The sequence below is a fragment of the Orbicella faveolata genome, unplaced genomic scaffold (genome assembly GCF_042242905.1).
Source record: "Orbicella faveolata isolate gen_17 unplaced genomic scaffold, um_ofav_v1 contig_25, whole genome shotgun sequence".
NCBI lineage: Eukaryota > Metazoa > Cnidaria > Anthozoa > Scleractinia > Merulinidae > Orbicella > Orbicella faveolata.
The window spans coordinates 6,681,563-6,705,359 of record NW_028301553.1 but is presented as its reverse complement, the minus strand read 5'-3'; the positions used below and the strand labels follow the sequence as shown (position 1 = coordinate 6,705,359).

At 39.2% G+C, this 23,797-nt stretch overlaps 3 protein-coding genes across 4 annotated transcripts; 1 reads left to right on the top strand and 2 right to left on the bottom strand.

Annotated features, from left to right (window-relative positions):
- Positions 1-5,300: 5,300 nt before the first annotated feature.
- LOC149108737 (uncharacterized) lies at positions 5,301-11,560 on the top strand. 2 transcript variants are annotated; one of them, XM_089293354.1, is made up of 7 exons: positions 5,339-5,717; positions 6,097-6,170; positions 6,494-6,601; positions 7,439-7,684; positions 8,306-8,433; positions 9,122-9,191; positions 10,555-11,560. In XM_089293354.1, exons 1-7 carry the CDS (start codon positions 5,624-5,626, stop codon positions 10,624-10,626), a joined length of 792 nt encoding a protein of 263 aa, XP_089149480.1. In that variant the 5' UTR covers positions 5,339-5,623; the 3' UTR covers positions 10,627-11,560. The 2 variants fall into 2 exon arrangements, with proteins under 2 accessions (XP_089149479.1, XP_089149480.1); XM_089293353.1 differs by lacking the exon at positions 10,555-11,560 and having other exon boundaries at positions 5,301-5,717; positions 9,122-10,547.
- On the bottom strand, positions 11,546-13,796 carry LOC110046961 (potassium voltage-gated channel subfamily A member 1-like). The gene is made up of 2 exons (XM_089293323.1): positions 13,751-13,796; positions 11,546-13,243 (listed from the first exon to the last, which is right to left on the bottom strand). Exon 2 carries the CDS (start codon positions 12,889-12,891, stop codon positions 11,641-11,643), a length of 1,251 nt encoding a protein of 416 aa, XP_089149449.1. The 5' UTR covers positions 12,892-13,243; positions 13,751-13,796; the 3' UTR covers positions 11,546-11,640.
- Positions 13,797-17,378: 3,582 nt separating this feature from the next.
- LOC110047061 (rhomboid-related protein 4-like) lies at positions 17,379-23,768 on the bottom strand. Its single transcript, XM_020752795.2, has 3 exons — positions 22,676-23,768; positions 20,547-20,603; positions 17,379-19,272 (listed from the first exon to the last, which is right to left on the bottom strand). Exons 1-3 carry the CDS (start codon positions 23,349-23,351, stop codon positions 18,719-18,721), a joined length of 1,287 nt encoding a protein of 428 aa, XP_020608454.2. The 5' UTR covers positions 23,352-23,768; the 3' UTR covers positions 17,379-18,718.
- Positions 23,769-23,797: the final 29 nt, after the last annotated feature.

The following is a 23,797-nucleotide window of genomic DNA, read 5'->3' as shown; positions in this document are numbered from 1 at the left end:
TCGTTGTTCTTGTTTTGTTATAGTTTTTTTATATGTAAAGGGAGAGACACTTGTGCCTTAACAGTGTCAAAGTCAGTGAGCTTCACCTGTTTTGGTAATTATATTACGCTATGTCGCCTCAACATTGAAATGCATTCAGAGATATGTTAGGAAATCTTTTTATAGTCGTTGTTCTTGTTTTGTTATAGTTTTTTATATGTAAAGGGAGAGACACTTGTGCCTTAACAGTGTCAAAGTCAGTGAGCATCACCTGTTTTGGTAATTATATTACGCTATGTCGCCTCAACATTGAAATGCATTTAGAGATATGTTAGGAAATCTTTTTATAGTCGTTGTTCTTGTTTTGTTATAGTTTTTTATATGTAAAGGGAGAGACACTTGTGCCTTAACAGTGTCAAAGTCAGTGAGCATCACCTGTTTTGGTAATTATATTACGCTATGTCGCCTCAACATTGAAATGCATTCAGAGATATGTTAGGAAATCTTTTTATAGTCGTTGTTCTTGTTTTGTTATAGTTTTTTATATGTAAAGGGAGAGACACTTGTGCCTTAACAGTGTCAAAGTCAGTGAGCTTCACCTGTTTTGGTAATTATATTACGCTATGTCGCCTCAACATTGAAATGCATTCAGAGATATGTTAGGAAATCTTTTTATAGTCGTTGTTCTTGTTTTGTTATAGTTTTTTTATATGTAAAGGGAGAGACACTTGTGCCTTAACAGTGTCAAAGTCAGTGAGCATCACCTGTCTTGGTAATTATATTACGCTATGTCGCCTCAACATTGAAATGCATTCAGAGATATGTTAGGAAATCTTTTTATAGTCGTTGTTCTTGTTTTGTTATAGTTTTTTATATGTAAAGGGAGAGACACTTGTGCCTTAACAGTGTCAAAGTCAGTGAGCTTCACCTGTTTTGGTAATTATATTACGCTATGTCGCCTCAACATTGAAATGCATTCAGAGATATGTTAGGAAATCTTTTTATAGTCGTTGTTCTTGTTTTGTTATAGTTTTTTTATATGTAAAGGGAGAGACACTTGTGCCTTAACAGTGTCAAAGTCAGTGAGCTTCACCTGTTTTGGTAATTATATTACGCTATGTCGCCTCAACATTGAAATGCATTCAGAGATATGTTAGGAAATCTTTTTATAGTCGTTGTTCTTGTTTTGTTATAGTTTTTTATATGTAAAGGGAGAGACACTTGTGCCTTAACAGTGTCAAAGTCAGTGAGCATCACCTGTTTTGGTAATTATATTACGCTATGTCGCCTCAACATTGAAATGCATTTAGAGATATGTTAGGAAATCTTTTTATAGTCGTTGTTCTTGTTTTGTTATAGTTTTTTATATGTAAAGGGAGAGACACTTGTGCCTTAACAGTGTCAAAGTCAGTGAGCATCACCTGTTTTGGTAATTATATTACGCTATGTCGCCTCAACATTGAAATGCATTCAGAGATATGTTAGGAAATCTTTTTATAGTCGTTGTTCTTGTTTTGTTATAGTTTTTTATATGTAAAGGGAGAGACACTTGTGCCTTAACAGTGTCAAAGTCAGTGAGCTTCACCTGTTTTGGTAATTATATTACGCTATGTCGCCTCAACATTGAAATGCATTCAGAGATATGTTAGGAAATCTTTTTATAGTCGTTGTTCTTGTTTTGTTATAGTTTTTTTATATGTAAAGGGAGAGACACTTGTGCCTTAACAGTGTCAAAGTCAGTGAGCATCACCTGTCTTGGTAATTATATTACGCTATGTCGCCTCAACATTGAAATGCATTCAGAGATATGTTAGGAAATCTTTTTATAGTCGTTGTTCTTGTTTTGTTATAGTTTTTTATATGTAAAGGGAGAGACACTTGTGCCTTAACAGTGTCAAAGTCAGTGAGCTTCACCTGTTTTGGTAATTATATTACGCTATGTCGCCTCAACATTGAAATGCATTCAGAGATATGTTAGGAAATCTTTTTATAGTCGTTGTTCTTGTTTTGTTATAGTTTTTTTATATGTAAAGGGAGAGACACTTGTGCCTTAACAGTGTCAAAGTCAGTGAGCATCACCTGTCTTGGTAATTATATTACGCTATGTCGCCTCAACATTGAAATGCATTCAGAGATATGTTAGGAAATCTTTTTATAGTCGTTGTTCTTGTTTTGTTATAGTTTTTTTATATGTAAAGGGAGAGACACTTGTGCCTTAACAGTGTCAAAGTCAGTGAGCATCACCTGTTTTGGTAATTATATTACGCTATGTCGCCTCAACATTGAAATGCATTCAGAGATATGTTAGGAAATCTTTTTATAGTCGTTGTTCTTGTTTTGTTATAGTTTTTTATATGTAAAGGGAGAGACACTTGTGCCTTAACAGTGTCGAAGTCAGTGAGCATCACCTGTTTTGGTAATTATATTACGCTATGTCGCCTCAACATTGAAATGCATTTAGAGATATGTTAGGAAATCTTTTTATAGTCGTTGTTCTTGTTTTGTTATAGTTTTTTTATATGTAAAGGGAGAGACACTTGTGCCTTAACAGTGTCGAAGTCAGTGAGCATCACCTGTCTTGGTAATTATATTACGCTATGTCGCCTCAACATTGAAATGCATTCAGAGATATGTTAGGAAATCTTTTTATAGTCGTTGTTCTTGTTTTGTTATAGTTTTTTATATGTAAAGGGAGAGACACTTGTGCCTTAACAGTGTCAAAGTCAGTGAGCTTCACCTGTTTTGGTAATTACATTAAGCACTTTCTCTTCGATAAGGAAATACATTCAGAGATATGTCAGGTTATCGTTTTATAATTGTGGGTCTTGAAAAGTTTTCGATATAAAGGGAGAGACACTTGTGCCTTAACAGTGTCGAAGTCAGTGAGCTTCACCTGTTTTGGTAATTACATTAAGCACTTTCTATTCGATAAGGAAATGAACTCAAATATATGTTAGGTTATCGTTTTATAATTGTGGGTCTTGATAAATTTTTGATGTAAAGGGAGAGACACTTGTGCCTTAACAGTGTCGAAGTCAGTGAGCTTCACCTGTTTTGGTAATTACATTAAGCACTTTCTCTTCGATAAGGAAATATATTCAGAGATAGGTTATCGTTAAGAATTGTGGGTCTTGATAAGTTCTTGATGTAAAGGGAGAGACACTTGTGCCTTAACAGTGTCGAAGTCAGTGAGCTCCACCTGTTTTAGTCATCCTGGTTTAGACAATTACATTAAGCACATTCTCCTCGAGAACGAAATGCATTCAGAGAAATATATTTTTAAGTAGGAATAGGCACTTGTTCGGTACATCAATAAGGTAAATTAGAAGGATGAGTATGTCTCATATTTAATTTATTATTACGTTATGAAATGTCGAAGGCCTGCTTGCAGTCAGGATCGTCAACGTCAGCCCCTTTAAAAAGAACTCCTTCAGCAGCAAGATATGAAGTCTTTAGCAGAGATAAATTTCATATCTCCAAGCAACCATGTAATATTCTGTTTATTATAACAAAAACCTACTAATTACGATGTTTTTGAAGATTTTCCGAAGATTTCAAAAGATTTGCAAAATGTTGTCCGAAGGTCGTACGAATGTCTCCGAACATTTTCCGAATTTTTTCGAAAATTTCCGAAGATTGCCGAAGATTGACGAGGAAGATCCGATGATGTTTCCACTTAATATCGATTTACTTTCGCTCATTCAGCATTTAAGCATGGCAAACTTGTCACAAAATGTTTCGAAATCGATATCTTAACATCGGGGAGCGCTGGGGACGAGTTTAGTCAAACAAGACAGTGTTAACTATCAAAGGCATTTTTGGTCGTTTTGGAATATTTTGGTTCGTTGTGGGTCGTTTTGGATCGTTTTGGGTTCGTTGTGGATCGTTGTGGGTCGTTGTGGATGGTTGTGGGTCGTTTTGGGTCATTTTGGGTCGTTTTGGGTGGTTCCTCGTTTTAGTAGTTACGACAGATACCTACACAATCTACATCTCATTAATCCCTACATATACCTACACAGCCTACTTCTCATTAATGCCCTACATATACCTACACAACCTCCATCTCATTAATCTCCCTCGTATACCTACACAGCAATACATCTCACCAATCGCCTACATATACCTACACAGCTTTCATCGTATTAATTCCCAACATATACCTACACAGCCTATATCTCTTTAATCCCCTACATATACCTACACAACCTACATCGCATTAATCCCCTACATATACCTACACAATCTACATCTCATTAATCCCCTACATATACAACCTACATCTCATTAATCCCCTACATATACCTACACAATCTACATCTCATTAATCCCCTACATATACCTACACAGCCTACATCTCATTAATCCCCTACATATACCTACACAACCTCCACCTCATTAATCTCCCTCGTATACCTACACAGCAATACATCTCATCAATCGCCTACATATACCTACACAGCTTTCATCGTATTAATTCCCAACATATACCTACACAGCCTACATCTTTTTAATCCCTCACATTTACTTTCACAATCAAACCTGCAAGTCAAAAATCAAACCTACAACTCGCTTACGACTGTTGTGTACGTCATAAAAATGTCGTAGGATTTTAAAACATGTTTTAAAATGCTACGACAATCGTAGCCGCAATCGATAGAAAATGACGTATTTTGTGACAAATTTCTTGCGTCAAAATGGCGGACGGAGTTGTTGTTGACTGAGTCACATGAAGCCGTTTCTCGAAAAGTACTGAACGGATTAAAGCGAAAAATATCTCGTTATAAAGTTTTTTTTTAAAGTACAGGACAGCTAAAATATCTGTTTAGAACTTTCGCTCTGAAAATCCCGATGCAAACTCTTGCATATTTAATTTAGTAAGTGAAAATGTGGTGCGCGTGTAAATGGTCCTTGGTCATGTCGTAGGCCCGTCGTAAGCTTGTGTTAGAAGACAAAGTCGTACCGTGTAATTCGGCCCTAAGAACAAATATCCGAGCATATTTTCGCTTCAAATGGAGGCTATTGTGTGCGACCATTGTGTTTATTATCCTTCAAATATTTTTCGGAACACGGGCGATTTTGAAAATTGAGGAATTTCATTCGGATATTCCCCAGTTTTAGCTGGGGAATATTCAGTCATGTGACGCGTTTTGGCCAATCGCGGAAATATTTGATGTATTATAATGACTACTTCTACTTTCAGTGGTCACTCCCTAAGATTTATGTTGAAACATATGAAACGTCAAGTAAAAAGGTATCATTTTTGTTTTCCAACAACGTGTATTTTTATCATGTTTATCTCCGCAGTTTGCATGCTATTCCTTGTTAGGCTACGATGGCCAAAGAAAAAGAGTATTTACGATTTAGTTTTTGTACTGTATGGTCAGGAGACGTTGTCAACAGTCAGGGTTTATGAGAAGGATCTATCACGCTCTCGCATAGATTTGTCCATCTAAATTAAACTAGTGAGAGTTCTTTTCCACTATTGTGAAAATTACTGGGGGTTAAGGAATCATTCGCCTACAGCAGAGAAGTGTGAAGCGCAACGGGCAAGGAGAGCCGGCAGCCGGACCGTGAGGTAAGAAGGGAGACTGGGACTTTCATTAAGTCGCGGTCGCATAGCTACGAGGAGACGCGAAAATTCAAGATGGCGTCTGGAAATCCCTTGCTAACGTTAGAACGAATGTTAAATGGCAGAACAACCTTAAAAACACAAAAGGTTACGCACAACAACATCGTATGTAAGTAAAGTATTTATCGTCCTCGTTCTTCATCTAAAGATATGCTGCTGTAGTCTTAAAATCCTCGACGTGATCACTATGTTCTAGAACAACTGATCTGAATTCGAGTTCAACAGAAGTGTTCGTATAAAAACTCTCTACCAAACCTAGCTAAGATGTGCTAAGGAATATTACATGAAGTTAGGGTATAGTGTTCGGGAGCAAATCAAGCTAAATGCACACTGCAGCCATATCAAGAAATTGATAACAAGAGAAATTTTGATCCAAATAATTTACAATATCATCATATGATATAATGGCTACGGTTTGGTGGTAAATTTTGAGTGTAAATTTGATTGATTTTGATTCACTTAATGTGCATAATTGTGTATATTTTCAGGTATTGGAACAGAGCTTCTGAATGAAATCCAGCAAGTTATGAGAGAAGACAAAGAGAAAGCAGTCCGAGATGCTGTGAGTAGCTAAATGTCCACGCATGCTCTATTTTGCGCCTGCTTAAAGGGCGTGTTTGGAGATTTAAAATGAAAAAGAAAAAGAAACAAGAGAAAAAGGCTCTTTTTGTTTTAAGCTTTCTTTATTTTTTGAGTAATTTTTTGAAGTTACAAATTGACTAGGACATTATTTTGTAATACTAACAGACCCCAGCTTAAAAAAGTCTTGTAATCTGGGCTTCAGTGTCATTAGTATTATCATTACTCAATATTTGCTCATCTGGTCTGAAAAATTAACTGTACATCAAAAGGTAATGTTTTGAATGTTTCTTTCATAAATACCAGGTTGCTGCTGCTGAAGGAAAGGCACTTGCAAAGCTGAATCAATCTTTGAATGAACTAAGAGAACGAATGAATGAGCAGAGAGAACAGGCCTTGGAAGAAGCTAGGCTGGTAATATAATGGAAATAAAAGTCTTAATTTTATATGCTATTCTCTTGTCTTGACCATTTTTTGCTTGATTTCATATCAATTAATGTCAATATTTTTTTGCATTGTGGTGAATGAATTTGGCAAGAGTGATCCACATCTAATGTATTTGATTCTCTATGCAATAATAACAAGCTGATGTACTGATAACAGTGATGAGAAAACATAATCTTATGAGTGTTCTCATAAAACAGTAATAGAGAGTACCGGTAGTCATTGTGTTTCTCTCAGATCATACAATCATGCTAGTAGAAAAATACAATTGACGCCTGCTTTCTCAAACTCTCAAGGAAAACAAAAAATAGTTCAAGGTAGCAGAGGTTCAAGATAGCTAATACTAAGACTCAAAAAGCATATCCCAGGTAAACTGAAACTTGGAAGTGTTAAGCAATCAATACTTTGGCTAGGTGTTTTTCAGGCATCTAGTAATCAATTGGTCCACCACTTGTAAGTATTACATATATCTGTTAGGTGGAGCACAAGCTCAACCAAATTTCTGTTCAATATTTAGTGGATATAATCTGATGTTGCTTTCATTCATGTGAATCCTGATCTCAGATTATGTCAAATATGAATAAAATTATCTGCAGAAAATTCTCACCAATTGACAGCAGTTGAGAAACCTCTGCTTTTTATGTAGCCTCCTATACAGATGTGCTTATGGCTCGCCATGCACTCCTCCCGAACAAAGCAAAGAATGCTTGGCGAACTGATAGAGCATCAGTGTAAGAGCCTGCTCTTTATCGAAAATACAGTTTAGACAAGATTATTGGACTGCTTAATTTATTTTCTCTTTTTTAGCGAGCTGAGGAGCAAATGGCAGAAATTCAGTACAAATGTGAAGTCGCAGAGAAGAAGCGTGCACGTTCAGCTTGGGAGAGATCCCAGGAGGAAAAGCGGGCGGCTCTGCAGAAAGCAGCAGAAGAAGCCGAGAAAAGGAAACAAGAAGAAATGAAAAACCTTACAGAAACACTCACAAGAAAGTTGAGGAATGAAGCAGCACTGCAGAGAGAATTGGCTGTTGGGGAAACACTTGCTGCTGCAAGGGTAATATTTTTAATGACATAATAATTATTTTATGATCATGTCTCATGAGGACTGGGAATGTCTAAACATCAGATAGAGTATAGCTAGAGAAGGGAGAAGATTTTGCAAGCCCAGAATCAAGATCATGATCACTCTACAAAATTATGAAGATAAGAATAGAGACATCCGTAATGCCTGCAATAAGTTTTTCAGTAAATGAAAGAAACTAGGGAAATTGGGAAACTTCTTTTGACCTTCTTTTTGTCATGGCTCTTGCTCTTGGCCAACCATTGTCACTTACAACATTGCTACCTCTTAAAAGCCTGAATTTTAAGGCATCTCTTTGAGTCACATGTGGCTAAAATTCAGGCTAGCCTCATTTGGGATGAATAATGGACTTGAGTCAGAATCTCTCCCCACCCCCTCGCTACCCCATAAAAAAAATGAGTCCAGTGCCTTTTGAGAGATTTCCTTTGAATTTCCCGGGGGGGGGGGGGGTCATGGAACATTTCATGTAGGAGTCCTCCCCTGCCCCCACCCCCTTCCCCTTCAGGGGCTCAGACTGTCAACTTGATACCAACGTTTGAAACAAAAAAGTCATCAATTAGTGTTGATCTTTGGAATTGTTTTAACTCTACCTAGAAAAACGCTGAGAAACGTCGACAAGAGTCCATAAAAGAGACAACACGAGAATGCGAGAGCAAAGCTGCAGCTGAAGCAGCAAGAGTAGCTAGGACACACAAAAACAGAGTGGATGAACTCAATCAGAGGTAATGTTTATTTGAATTTTTCTCCATCTCGGGAGACCTATAATTAACAAATGGTGGATGAGCTGAAGTATGATAGCAAGATTTGTCAAGAACGAGGTTTGTGGTCAAAAGTACAGTGAAGGATCGTTTTTTGAAGGGCCAGGAGTTTAGCCCTCACAGTCTAAAATAAAGTCAGCCGCCGACAGCTTTCACAAGTTGTTCATGTTGTTATCTAGGAGCGAATAGGTCACTGAAAATGCTTCAAGGCTCCGTCCACTCTATGCCGGAGAAATTTGAAAACGGTGTTTTCACTCTGAAAAAACATCGAGAGTTTTCCGTCCTTACTACGCCGGAAAAATTTGAAAACGCAGCAATCACGGGCCATTTTGGATTTAGTTTTGAAGAAATCTCTGTCAGGGAAATCACATGATCATCGTGACATCATCGTTCTTGTAAAGCTCCTTTTAGAAAATGTTTTCGGTCCACACTAAAACGCAAAGCCGGCGTTTTCAAATTTTGTCCGGTTTGAAGAGTGTTTTCAAAAAGCTCCGTTTTCGAAATAGATTAGTGTGGACGGCAGGCCTGACCGTAGAAATGAAGCTGCATTTTCAAGTTTCTCCAGCGTCGCGTGGACGGAGCCTAAGTTCAAACGTGTTCGTTTTATTAAACTGCGAGTCCATTTAATTATTAATTTTGAATTTCTTTGCAGAATAAATGACTTAACAAGAATGTTGGAAGACGAGAATGGCGCAAAACAGAAAGTAGAGAATTTGTTTCAAGTAAGTATGTGTGGAAGTTGGTGCGAGAGAGTTTTGTGTTCATATCCCACAAACTACGTGAAGAACTTTCCCCCGCAAAAATAAGTTTTCAGAAATATGTGATGAGGCAATTTAACAAGGCATCTTTTGTAGCTGTAGTACACCACACTGGTGTGAATAGAACATTCTATTGAACTGAGTTTTTTTTTTCAATTTGTGGAAAAAGAACTTCATTTATGACCTTTTTACTAGTAATACAGTGGAATCCCCTTAACCCGGTCACAGCGCGTGCTTATTCTCTGAAGGAGAAAATTTTTTTTTTTACTCTATAGATTGATTTTATGAAAAGAAAGCCTTAAAATGTGAGAATGACGGTTAAGGGCTGTCTTTCTTATTTGTAGATTTTCCTACGAAGTGCCTTCGTACACAGCATGCAAAGTTTTCTTCCTCGTGAAATAGTCGTTTGCTTACACCTTGGCGTGCTAAGCAACTCTCTTGTCTCAAACCGAGATTTGCTGCGTTTCTTTATTTGATCTCACTGTACCACCTCTGCTAATAAAATTACGTGAAAATTAAATTTGTTTTCAAAGCAAGAAAGACAGAACAAGTTATTACGTCCCCGCAAGCGACCTCTGTGTAGTTAATTTGTTGTTCCACTAGCTTGGTTTATAACGTTAGGTGGTTTGCCACTGTAGCAGGTAAAACTTGTGACTAAAACAACGACGCGTCTCGCTATATAGGGACCTTCGTTGTCTTCTTAAACAACAGGCTTGTTAGATAGTCCTTGGGAATTTCTTTAAAAATGGTTTAATTTTGTAGAACAGTAATGGACAAATGATAGAAATCAATTAGGACGTGAGAGTGACTAGCCCAGAGGTAGCAAATGGTTACATTATGAACACATTTCAAAGTTTGAATCACTGCGACCCGAAGCTGCAACTGATAAAAATCTTTTTCTTTTTTTAACAAAAGAAATAGAATAGCTTTGTCTAGACTGCATGTGGAAATGTCTTCACACTTTGTTTACATTTACAAATGTTAATAGAGCGGTTTTCAATTGAGTGTCGTAAAACCAAAACCAAAGTAATCACTCTGGCCAATCACCGCCAATCCCAAAAGACACAGACAATCTAGTGAACCAATCAAAGCTCGAAGTAATTACAGGTAGCTGATGCGAAGCGCGGGAAAACGAGTGCCAATGAGTTACAATTGGTTTTGGTTTTACTTCTGATTGGATGAAAAGTGGCGCGAGTTTTTTTTAAGCCAATCGGGTAGCGTAATTCAGTGATGGAAAACCAATTACTTTTCGACACTCAAATGAAAACCGCTCTGTGCAATTACAGACAAAACCTCACTGAGATCAACAAACAATCTCGTCTTGCAGGAGATGAAAGAGGACTACAAGAGGTTTCAAGATTATACAAGAGGTTTCCATTCCGACTACCTCATGAAATGACCCAGTCTCTCTCGGATATAATGAACAGTTTCGGAGAATTAAGTAAAGAGAATCTGAGTTCAAACTACCTAAACGTAAAACCCAGTTAAATCTCTCCCGTGTCCGATTTTCACCATTCCAGTATAAAAAAAAAATGTTTTTTCAGTTCGCGGGAAAAAGGAAAATCGTTATTAATAGCTTCTTTGTTGTTATAACAAGAACAAATTTAAGCCTGGACGGTTACAAATGAAAAATTTTCATTTTTATTTAAAAAAAGAAAAGACCGGCATTATTTATATATGAGCAATTATACATATTTCTCACCACGACTGGAATGAAAGGAAAACATTATTACCACTTCGTTTGCGGGTTCAGTGGCTGGTATTTATTAGTAACCTGTTCGTGCTTGCTTTTTAATTTCCACCAGTCGTTGCGTTGAGTTTGGTCATTGCACCCCATGGGTTCTTTCACGGCAACATAATTTACTCTCACAACCTTTTATTTCACACGCGCGTCATTCCAAATGAACGTAAAGAAAAGAGATTTATAGGAAATTGGTATTTATTAAAATTTCGCGTCAAATGATAGAAAGAAAGTCGCGCCACAATTTCAAACAAAGAATTTCGTCTTATTCAGCCCTCGGCATTAACCAAAGACCAAAATTAATTTGACGAACAGTCAGCTGGGTGGATAGCCCATTGAGTTTTGGCAAAACAAGACATTGTTTAGCATTCGATAGGATTGCAATTAATTTCCACTTCTCAAAGCAATATAACCCCAAGAAATTACACATGCGGTGGTCAAAAGAACGTAATTTGAAGTCTTTTGCTTGCCAATCTCAGCTTTTTTTTAAAGAAAAAAGTGAGTGTGCATCGCAGACACATCGAATATGTTGTAAAATTACTTTTAATTTATGTACATAGGCTTAACACTAATAAAGTAGGTTTTCATCGAATTTCTTTAATGAATTCTGTCTATTACATGGCAAAAGTCCCTTATTTTTATCGTAATTCCATTAGCAGTAAGATTACTGTTTCAGTGGGTTTCTTCACTTGAATTCAATGGCGAATAATGTTCGCTTGTTTCCGATGTGTCGCGGTTGTCTTGAATATTTCGTTCGTTTTTTTCCATGATGTTTTTGTAGTAAAGGGTATTAAAATTCGATACGAACGTTAGTACAGGTAGAGCAAGTGTCAAGGCGCCGAATATGGCACAAGCGGCCGACATTACTTTTGCCAGTGCGGTGTGCGGTACCATGTCCCCATAACCAATCGTTGTAATTGTTTGCAGTGAGAACCAAAACGTCGCTGGTACACTAACAAAATCTGTGTCAGGGCTTCCCGTTTCTATGTAGTACAATAGACTAGAAGTAACTACAACACTTAAAAATAGGCACAATATGAGAAGACCTAACTCGCGAAAGCTCTCTAACACACAATAACCGATAATCTGAAGACTTTTTGAATAGCGAGACAACTTGAAAATTCTGAACACGCGAACAATCCGCAAAATTCGGAGCGCAGCAACCGAGCTTGTCTCGGACTTGTCCAGGAGCAGCGTTATGTAAAACGGAGCGATGGCCATCAAGTCTATGAAATTTAAAAGCGACGCAAAAAAGTGGTACTTGTTAGGGGAAGTGAACAACCGTACCAAATATTCAATCGTAAACCAAGCGTTGAAAGATAATTCCAGTGTGAACCAGGTGTCCTCCGTCCATGATTGTTCCGCCATGACATTTGTAAAATTGTTGGTGTAGTTTTTCTTTTGCTTTATGGAGGGGACTGTCTCTGCGATAGAAACGGTTATCGCTAAAACAATGATGGCCACAGAAAAGACAGCTAAACACGACGCGGCTGTGGAAGTGTCTGGTTGATCGAAAAGCTCCCAGATTTTGCGTTGAAGTTTATTTTCGGGATGCTCTTTAGCTTCCTCGTCCATACTCAGGTAGCCTTCCTTTAGGCGAATGTCGCTCAAAATCTCTTCCCCCAGCTCAAAAAATTCGACTTCTTCCTTGAAAATACACATTGGTACCTCTTCAGGACGCTTGAGTCGTCCGCAGGATTGATAATAATAAAGAATTGCCTCGAACGCCGCGCGATTTCGATTGAAGAAATACTCGTGAAATTCCGGCACGTAGAACTTGCTGCGTTTTTCCTCGTCGCCCAGAAGCGTGTCTGGAAAACGTGAAAGTGTCGTCTGCCGCGTTTCGAATATCATACCGCTCACGTTTATCACGACACGGTCGTCGTAGATAACGCGGTTTAACGAATCGCGTGGGGAACACATTCTGATAACGTTGTGCGATTCCTGTGTGAGGTGTTCTCACTGCAGTGTGTCAGTTAGGACCTTGTAAGTTGATTTTCTCGAAGCAAATGAGTCATTTAATAGACCGCGTGAGAGTAAACAACCCGATGTGTGCCCGTGGCACAAGAGTGGACGACATCGGCGGTTCAGCCTGTCAATTCTCTCAGTTAATGTCAAAGCTGTGAACGTGGGATGAATAATTTATGGAGCTGTCCTCAAGAATGACTTCAGGGAAGCGAAGAGTTGCGAAGAAAAGACACAGAGGAACGTCAGGATGTCTTTATTCCAGATTTGAGTTGTTTTAAAAAGGTCGTCTTCAAAACTTTAATTCTGTCTAAATAATGAAAGTTAAGTCGTTATCGAAAGGACTTCATACATAATTTAAGTGGAGAAGTGTGATTTTCGAGTGTTCTTATGTGTAAATTCAACAACACCTGTATTTTTCGAGCACTCTAATTTTTTTGCGCTAGGGTGCAATTTGGAAGCTTTTTGTCACCGAAGCAAGACATTCAACTCTGTTTTTCCCGATGTTTGCCTTTTATCCCATAGCCTGGCCGCCTTTTTTTAAAGGCTTAATATATCGTTGCAGGTGATTGGCAAATAATTATCAATTCGGACTCGTTAGTTTGAAAATTTACGAGGGCGACATTTTAGCATTTATTTATCCGCATTAGACGATACAATCGTTTGAATGTATGATCACAAAAACCACTAATTCCTGTCATTTGGATTTGATATTTCACTCTTGCGAAAGTAAAAAGATATCTGACGCACATCCAAAGAGATTATCCTAAGAGTCTTCGACAGAGATTGGCCTGAAAATTCAGTTAAATATACCTACCAAATTGCCTTTGTTTAAAGTCAGTAAACCGCACGCAGTCTAGATCTTCAAAGCCTCTTGTTGATGACTGACAGTGACAATTTACACCCCCGAAATTCCGAATTAACATGCAAATTTTTGGACGGTATTACAGTGTTATGATTTTGACATGAAAAATATCTTGATTTGTGAAATCCAGATGTTCAAATATTTGTTTTCTTACATGTTCTTTAGTAATCAAACGGCTTTGTCTTGTTCTCACCTTGTTGGTTTATAAAAAAAAATTGTTTGAGCGCAGTGTACAGCTCCGAAGAAACATATAAAGTGTGCATTTAACTGCGTGAATAAAAAAGAACAAATTGCTTGGCGACTGGAAACCCAAACAAAGGGGCAAATTATATAGCATCTGAAAGCGTAAATATTGGAGAAATATTAGTAAGCAGCAATATGTTTTCTCAAAGACAAGTGATGAACAAGTTGTTTCATAAGAAAAATTGAATAATAATTCATTTTGTAGCGTATGGGAAGGCAGTTTTCAGATACGAATCGAGTATGACAAAATGTGTCTTTTTAGCGTTGACACAAATATCAACATTTAAAACATATTACAGAGTACACAGAGGCAATTTGCCTCAAGCTCTGAAACAAGTTATCCGGACAAAATATTGTTATACTTTTCCTGTAATATTTTGTCATATAAGGTTTCAGAACGCGTTATCTTAGAAAAGAAATCACCGTCACAACAAGATTAGAGCAGCGAGTAAAAAGAACAAAGCATTATTCATCAGTCTGTAGAATATTTATTATGAATATTATTTGCACCTGTCATCAGCCCACAATTATTCTTCTCGTGACAGATTTTTATCTCAGTTTCTCAAAGGTATCGTAATCTTGCGATACAAGCTTTTATATACGGACGTAATTGAAGTGAATGCTAAGGAATTCCTGCGTCCATCAAAACTATATGGGCAAGTTTGATTTCTAGCGGTTTCAGCAGTCTATGATCGAGACACGCAACCGAAAAACGTTAAGGGCCTCTTCATATCAACCTAGTAACCGGGCAGGCTCGGTTACCGGGAAGAGTGTTATTGTCTGTTCGCATGGGAAATTTCAGCCCGGTCGACCGGGATGAAATCAAAATGGTGCCACACAGGCGGTGTTGGACACGGCTCGCAAAGCATGCCGGGAGAACTTTTCCCTGGCTCATTTTCATCTGATCGCTGAACGGCAAACATCTCCACGCGCTGATGGTGATGTGGAAATATGACTTACAGGAGGTTCGCTCGCATCCGATGCTGAAAGAAATCTGAAATGACATCCATATAAAATGTTCCGCAGGCTAAGTAATAGCTGTAGACAACTTCTGCTCGATTTACAAAGCCACCATTTTCAGTACTGAACAGATGATTTTAGGAATCGAAACCTGGGTGCCACATAAAGTTGTATCGTTCGCGACTAGCGTAACCCTTTTGACTCTCGTGACTTTACTATTATTGACTATAATCGCATACTTCTTAAGTGGAAATGCACTCAAGGCAAAAATTTTGCCATTTTGGCCGCTATGTTGCGAAAGCGAAGCTATTTTCTCAAAAAACCTTTTTTTTCGGAGTGTTTATATGGGGAAATTTTCATCCCGGTTGTGATCTCGGTTGTGGAAAGCAAGATCTCGGAAACCGGGCTGGCCCACCTTCTCATATACCCACATCGAAATTTGAAATGAGGGGAGATCTCGGTAACCGGGCCAGCTCCTTCAATCGGGCTCATATGAAGAGGCCTTAAGACGAGAGGGTTGGGAGTTTAAAGCCTGGTTTTCACTAGCGACGCAAGCACAAGCGCAAGCACAAGCGCAAGCACAAGCGCAAGCACAAGCGCAAAGACAAAAATTCTTATTTCACCGTGAAAACGGACTTGAAGCAGGCATGAGCACAAGCGCAAGCACAAGCGTAAGGATCAAAATTTTTCCTTTTTCTTGCGCTTGCGCTTATGCTTCTGTTTGCGCAACAACAAGTGAAAACGAAATACCGCTCAGGCATAACACGAGCATAAGGATATCTACCACACGTGGCTATGTTTGGCCAATGAAAACACTGGATCCAGGTTACCTCGCGCCTAAACAGTTTGGAACGTACGGATGATTTTGCTTGTGCTTGTGTTTGCGTCGAATTTCGTTTTCACTTGGGTCATCCCTATTGCTTGCGCTTGTGCTTGGGTCGCTAGTGAAAACCAGGCTTAAGAAAACCACAACGGCAACGACAACGTCACTAAACAAAAGGTTTAATGAGCTATACAATGGCTGTGCAAGTGCATTATAATTCTTTGTACATTTCTTTGCCGTCCTTTGCAAAACAACAACGTGAAATGAACAAATTCTGGAGAACGTGAGCCACGACGGATAATTTTTAAAATTCCTATTTCGAATTTTACGCTTTGTTCCATATTCAGTATAGCTAAGAGAAACAAAATAAATGACTTTAGAGTATCGCGACTTCGTAGGTAAAATATAACTTCAGTTTTTAATCGACGTTGTCCTCGGCGTCGCTGTCTTAGTTAGGAGTTTTAGCAATGCCGACGACGACGCTGAGGACGGCGCCTTGTAAGAAAATGGATTTATATTTTACCTTCGAATGTCTCAACTGTGTAGATCTTTTCAGTACGCCTATCGGTCTAAAAACTTGCTCAGGCTAAACATAAAATGACAACGCTCAGTTCCAAAGGAACAAACGAAAATTTAGCCATTGCGGTTCGCGTCCTCCAAAATACGTAGAACTTTGAAGACGGCTAAGAATTGTACAAAGATTTATAACGCACGTGCAGAACTATTGTTCTACTCATTAAACCTTGTGTTTGGTGACGTTCTCGTTGGCGTCGCCGTTGTCATTTGCTAAAGCAGTTTCCCCCACATTTCAGCCCGTAAGGTCGGCATTAACCAGGGCACATGTTGCGGGGCATGAAGCGGAGACGTGTTGCAATGACACTTTCTCCGTACGTGTGGCATGCCCGTTTTTTGCGAAAAAGTTGATGCAAAATACTGCATGAAATTCAGTTGGTTTGAATTCGCTCGTCATGAAGTAGGAACAAAATGACCTCAATTTTCAATGACGCATCGTGCACACCGTTCTAGCAAACTGTCCCCGCTACAACATAGAAATGAACCAATATCCGCTTGTTATGCACCAGCTTGCGTGCTGTCCCAGCTGCAACACGCGTGCTACGCGCACTCACGAAGGGGCTCCTCCGCGATTCACGTACCCTCCACTTGTTCCCTGGTGTTTGCCGACTGTTATATTTTCATGGATTATCACTACCACTTTTTATCAGCTGAACAGCTGTAATCATGGCATCAAACAAATGTCCAATCAATGGTGAACACGTTTTGAACATTTTCTTGACGGAACAGATTACCTATCAGAAACACCCTTAAAATTAGCTTTAAAGGTATTTATAATTGTAGCCCCCAAAAGGAAATTACTGGAGGGAATTCAGAGCGACCTCAACGTCTGAAAATTTAAGGAGGTTCTGAACCCTCTCCAGAGAATTTTTTTTTTTAAAAAAAGCCAAAACTTGAAACTTTGTATCATGTTAATTACAGTTTGACAACTATCGCACTCGAACCTCTAGGACTACAATTTTCCAAATACTTCAGTCTTGGTTTGCTAAGTGTTCAGTATATTTATTCAACTCTTGAATTGACCAATACACAGGGACTACTTCACTAAGAACGTTTGTGTACATCTTTCCGACTGCACTGACTCCGCGATTTCTGTGACGTTAGTTGCTTAGTTCCTAGGCCACGATATTTCGCCGTGGTTAAACGTTTTCGGGTTACGTCGTCCCGGATACGTCACCGAAATCAAGTGATCGTTAAAGGCCTTGGAGAAAGCTGTACCGGAACGAGGCAAGGACGTTACCAAGCAACATAACGTCACCTGATGACAAGCTCACGTGACAACCGTTGCTTTTTCTGATTGGATATCACGAATCGCAAACTCGTGGTTAAGATAATTTATGAAAATATGCCGGAGCAGCATTTGTCTAACAAGCACAAAAACCTGTTATATAAAACCTAATATACATTTACTCTGCTAAAAATTGAATGTACATCTATTTCAACAACAAATAAATCAACGTTGACACCGCAGCTGCCGACAAAAATCATGAGGCCTGCAAATACAGCGACAACAAAAGCGAGAGAAGTACTTCCTTTCCGTCTCTAAATCACTTTAGTCGGCTGTAGGGTGAATGGGCTTAACTGCAGAATACCCGGCCACTCCAAAAACACTTCTTGAAACTGTGGCTGCGCGACTACGTGGCTAAGTAGCCACGTGGCAATGTAACGTGTCTATTTCTCGTTCTAAAAACGTGAAAAAGAGAAAGACACTGCACAAACTGCGTAGCCGCGTATCCAGGTTTTTAAGGGGTACACCTTCGAATGGCCGGGTATTCTGCAGTTACTCCAGTGAATGTACTTGTAATGAATAAATTTCTTCCTTACTCTTATCTGTAATAATTTATATAATTTAGACCTCGCTGGTTTATTTTGTAATGGATGGAAAAGCCATTGGTTTGGGCGAATTTGAAAAAAAAGGGGAATACGAATATGCTGCAACCTTGAATTTTCACCATGGATAGAACTTTTGAAAGCTAACGGTTTTACGAAAGTTTCACCTTGGATAAGGTTTTTGAAAGCCAACGATTTCGGCAAAAACAATCGTCATCCTCGATCGGCCATTACAGTCTCCCTTTTTAAATTATGTAAAAACGAATGAAAATTGCAGCTGGCCGAGAATAGGATCCCTTTTAGTTTCCATCGGTCAATTACAGCCCACTTAAGGTATTTTTGAACATAGATGATGTAAAGAAAAGGTCTTTGATAGCGCCGAGATGTGAAAACGGCCGTTTCTGAGAACGTCATCAGAAAATTCCTCTTGTCCAACAAAATTATTGCAATACACGCAATGAAGCCTGTAAAGGTGAATTTTAAACTAAGGCCTATCTTTCAAATCGTTGAATTCTTCTTCTCCGGATTTCGTCCAAGGAACTTTGGCTTTCCGTGGGGTATGGCAACGAACTCCCTGGGTGTCCGTTAACGACGTGTTCCGCTGGGGGAGCTGAGGGTTCTGGGCCTGTGGAATACAATCCTCCCCCCTGTGAGGGGTAGGGTGGAGATCGCGAAAATGTCGCATCTGTGTAAGACGGAGGGTCGAGGAGCCTGGGATAAAGGCCTCCTGTCTGTGGGTAGGGTGGAGATTGCGATGTCGCACCACCAGGAGTGGTTGACCGGGGATTGGACAGGCCCTCGTCTCGTGCGGGATATGGCGGGGGTACTGAGGATGGCCCACCTCTTCGAGGCCTTTGATCATTGGACCATCTAGAAGGCTCCCCTCCAGCACTATCAAGGCTTTCTCTAATCGCAGACTGTATCCCGGGATCATAGTCCTCTAGAGTGGGTGATCGATTCATGTGTGTTTCCTGGAGGCTTGCTCTAATGGCTGCTCTGAGTTCTTCATCTGAATCAGAGTCATTTGGAGTTCTCTGCCTTCCACCTGTGGAGAAAGAGCACAGGCGATAAGAACTGATCATTCCCACTAAAAGGTTTAGAGCACATGAAAACATCTGTAGTCCAGGACTGGCCCTCCCTCTGTCACGCAATCCTACGGTATCGGGAGAGAAGGTCCTCTCTCCCCATACTCTGATAGTGTAGTGTTGCATGACAGAGAGGGGGCCAGAACTGGGTTAAAAACTCCTGTAGTTTGTCCAATTACTTTAGAACTCACTGAATAAAATAACGGTAACACAGAAAGAGTACCAAAAAACCCCCAGCAATGTTTGGAACCATAGCCTGTGAAGGAGACATATTTCTGGTTGTCGCTCGTCTCTGCTGAAAATAAGTTATTTTTGGTGGAGACAAGTGACAGCCGGAAATACATCTGCATTTGCATGCTATTAGAACCACAGCTAAAATAAAATTTACAATATGATCAAGGGTGACAACAGGTTTATGAGAATTCTTTGGTTTATGAGAGTTTTTACTTTGTCACCATCCAAATGTTTTGGTCTCATTCTTGCACTAACTTTGTTTCATGTACTTTCTAACTACATGTCTTTTTGAGCAAGTTTACTAGTTTCTATGACCTCAAGAATCAAATGTCAATACCATTCTCAACAATATTACTTTCCCAGTTTAATGCACTTATCACCCACTTCCCTCTTGGGGCTGACCCCTCACCTAATCAGAGGAATATGCTCAAAAAACAGGGATATTACAAAGAATCTTATTTTTCTGGGTAGGGAAAATGGGATTGCTAATCTGACAGAAGACGTAGCGTTAAGCGTTAGGCCCAGTTCAGATGCCAAACATTTCACGAGCCTAACCTAATACGTTGAATTAAGTACATGAAAAGTTTGGTGTCGGAATCAGTTAAGAACAGCTGTTTAAATTTGGAATGGGTCAGCCATTCTTCCTGCCTAGCTCAGCTGGGAAATTTGGCTTTGGAACAGCTTAAATTCAGACACCAAACTTTTCATGTTCCAAACCTAATGCATAAATAAATTGTTATAACATATTTTACAAGCAGTTTACACTTTGCCTGAAGATTAGTGACATTTCGAAATGATGTGGTTCAAACTAAATTAAGTTCAGCAAATTAAGTTTGATGTCAGGCGTACTTTTGATAATTAGGGTCGGTCCAAATTGAAATTAAGTGTGGCTCATGAAAAGTTCAGCATCTGAACTGAGCCTTAAGTTCTCATGCCCACTGGAAAAATCAATCTTCCTGTTTTGCATGGAAGAGGACCACAAGACAAGCCAGTAAATTACCTGTTGTTCCGGCATGATAGGTATAGGAACGTCTCATTCCTCTTGTCACTACAGAGCCTGAAAGATAGCAGGAAGCACACTTTCAAAAAGAACATTATTGCCCTTTCCTTTACTAGAAACCAAATTAGAGAAGAGTCTATCATGCAATATATATTAGCGAGCTTGAGCAAACCACGATGCCAAGGGCAACAAGAATGTCACCAAACAAACGGTTTAATGAGCAGAACAATGGCTGTGCACGTGCCTTATAAATCTTTGTACATTTCATAGCCATCCTATGCAAAACAACAACGTGAAATAACAAAGTTTTGTGTTTTTGAAGAACATAAGCCAGGATGGATAATTGTCCTATTTTCTTCTTGAATTGATCACCAGCGTTACATCTTGAGTTTGAGAAGAGTTTAAGATTGTTCGGTGTACTAGACAGTTCTAGATAATTTTGAAATTATCATTAACTGGTCATGCGGGAAACAGTGAGTTTTGTTTCCCCTCGACCTCAGTTTTCCCCTCGGCAAACACTGAGGGCCTCAGGGAAAAAAACTCACTGTTTCCCTTGAGTGCTTATTACACTAAGTAAACAAGGTCTATAATAAACACCTTGTGCTATCTTCCAGGGTGCATTCAGTGTAGGTTATGCCGACGATCTTTGGCACAGCCTTTAAAAGCTAGCAGCGTTCTACTGAGCAGTTGGAGTTTTTGGCATATAGCCAGCAGGTTTCTTTCACAGGTCACAGGTCACAGGTCACAGGTCACAATCAAAACACTCACTAAATTTCGCGATGTAACAATTACCGAGATTCCCGAGAGGTTTATCGATGTTTCCATGCAACAAACCCTAACTAAAAATGTTTTACTCTATAATTTTAATGAAAAAGTTTCTAGGGGTGGTATATGTACGAAATGGGTTGAAATGTAGCTTTCAGACATGTAGTGTTAATATATTTTATCGTAATAAGATAATTCATTATGATAGCAAATTGAACTGTTTTATTTCTATATATATATTTTTGGAAATCTTTACAACGAGTATGTACTAAACAGAAACAAGAGGGTCCCCTATACCTACTCTGAAAACAATTTCACGCATAAGTAATTTATTGGTCTTTTCATGCATCACAAAAAATTCGAAAACAGCTTCATGTTAACAGAAAAAATCACTTTTCACGTAAAAATGCAAAGGCTAAATCGTGTCACATAAAAATGCAAATTCTATCCACGTTTCGCAAAACATACAGAACCCTCCATTTTGATGCATCGAAATGCCGTGTGCATGTGTGACACATTGTGACAGACTAGATTCTTGGTACTCCTGGTTCACTGTCGCTGTGGTTAGTTCTCAGTCGCGTGGAATGGGCAGGTTTTACATCTAGTTTAGTGTAGTTTACGAGCTTTAATGATGCTAAAATCTCCAAAAAAAGTGGACAATTATTCCCGCAAAAGTCGTTGGTTCACAAATCACGCGTAAGTAAATGCATAATTCACAGATCAGTGTAAGCCTCTTTCGTTTTCATATTATATTGAAAGGCTTCAAACAATTTATGTTTTCAACAGAAGTAAGTCTTGGCTTTCTTTGGATCAATTTTTTTTTTATTTCAGTGCTACAACTGATTTCCCCTACGCGTTTTTTTTTTTTTCAGAAAAGAGCTGGTATAGTTGCACTTGGGACGCACTTGTATGCATCTGTTTTATAACGTTTTGGCATATTTTTTGGTGACCTGTGACCTGTGACCTGTGAAAGAAACCTGCCGGCATATAGCTGTGTACACATTTATATTTGCTGATTCTGGCATATAAATGCTAAATTATGCAATGTGACTTGGCCTGATAACAATGGCTTCTTAACTTTTCTTTATCCCCCATATCCTGGCTGATAACACACATGTTATACCATCCACACGAGTCCAAATTTTCCCACCTGCTTTGGGTTAGCGTTTTTAAAATAGCATTCTTCGGCATGGCACTTTGGTCGCTTGCCAGGCGTGTGGTGTGGAATTTAAAAAGCCTTGGGGGTATCTTCGACATGGAAGTCTGGCGGAATGCACCCTGGGCCATCTTTTCACTCCTATCTACTGGAATACAATGCTTGCTGAAAACGTTACTGCAACACTATAATAATAGGAGCCACCCACCTGCACCACTGACTTTATCCATGAAATACTTCAGAGGACCTTTCATGTACATCATTCCAACAAGAATACCTGCCAGATGACCAGTAAATGAGGCATGAGGGACTAACAGCTGAATCACAATCAACTCGACCCAGCAAGCCCATCTCATGGGTACGGGGAACATACCCATCACCATAGATACACCAGAGGGTAGGTGGTAAGTTGTAAGAACTTTCAGGGCGAATATAACTCCTGAAAATCCTGCAGCACAAGTGTAAATGTAGGAGTAATCTTCTGTTATGTTCGCCAGAGCAATGTCCAGTGCAACCAGCACCGTGTTTGTTAAGGCGGTAAACACTGCCAAGACGTACAAGAATCTTGAGCTTCCCATTCTTCTTTCAAGTGACATGCCTTTCCAAACAAACGAAGCCATGTTGTAGTACAGATGGAAGTCGTCCAAGTGGTAAAATGCAGCGAGAATGAGACGCTTCCAGTCGCCATGAAACCAGACGTGATGAGCACTGACACAAGCTTTCCCAAGAGGTGGAAGACTCTTCAATAGCTGAAGATAAACTGCGACGTTTATACCGATAAACGAGAGTGTCACTGGAGGAATCCTGTTGAACCCGATGTTGTATAGCTGGCTGATTAAAAATAACAGACCGATACCAGGACCTCTTCTACGACGTTGAAACATGGTCGATCTCACAAATTGCAAGACTTTTCCTTCGACCGATCACAAAGTTTTCTCTTTTTGCACAAACACGGAGATTTGAATCGTCACTTTGACAATCGGAGTGTTTACATCATGATATCTGCGACTGACGTGTAAATTTTGTATTGAATTTCGTTCAATTTCAAAAAACACTTTAGTCATCGCTTTTCACATCACCCGCCATCTTTGGTCGCGCGAAATAAGGCGAGGGCAAAATTTTGTCTTGGAGTGGAGTGGGATAATGACGTAAAGGTTTCGTTGCCTTTTTCTCTAATTATTAGCCCTTTAAAATACAAATGAGGTTTTCCTATTCAAAAAATAGATAAATTAATTAAAATAATGCACCCTTTTACACCGAAGGAAGGAATATCGTCCTTTGGAAAGTTGCAAAACAAAGAAAGGAACTTACCCTCTCCCTATTAGTATTT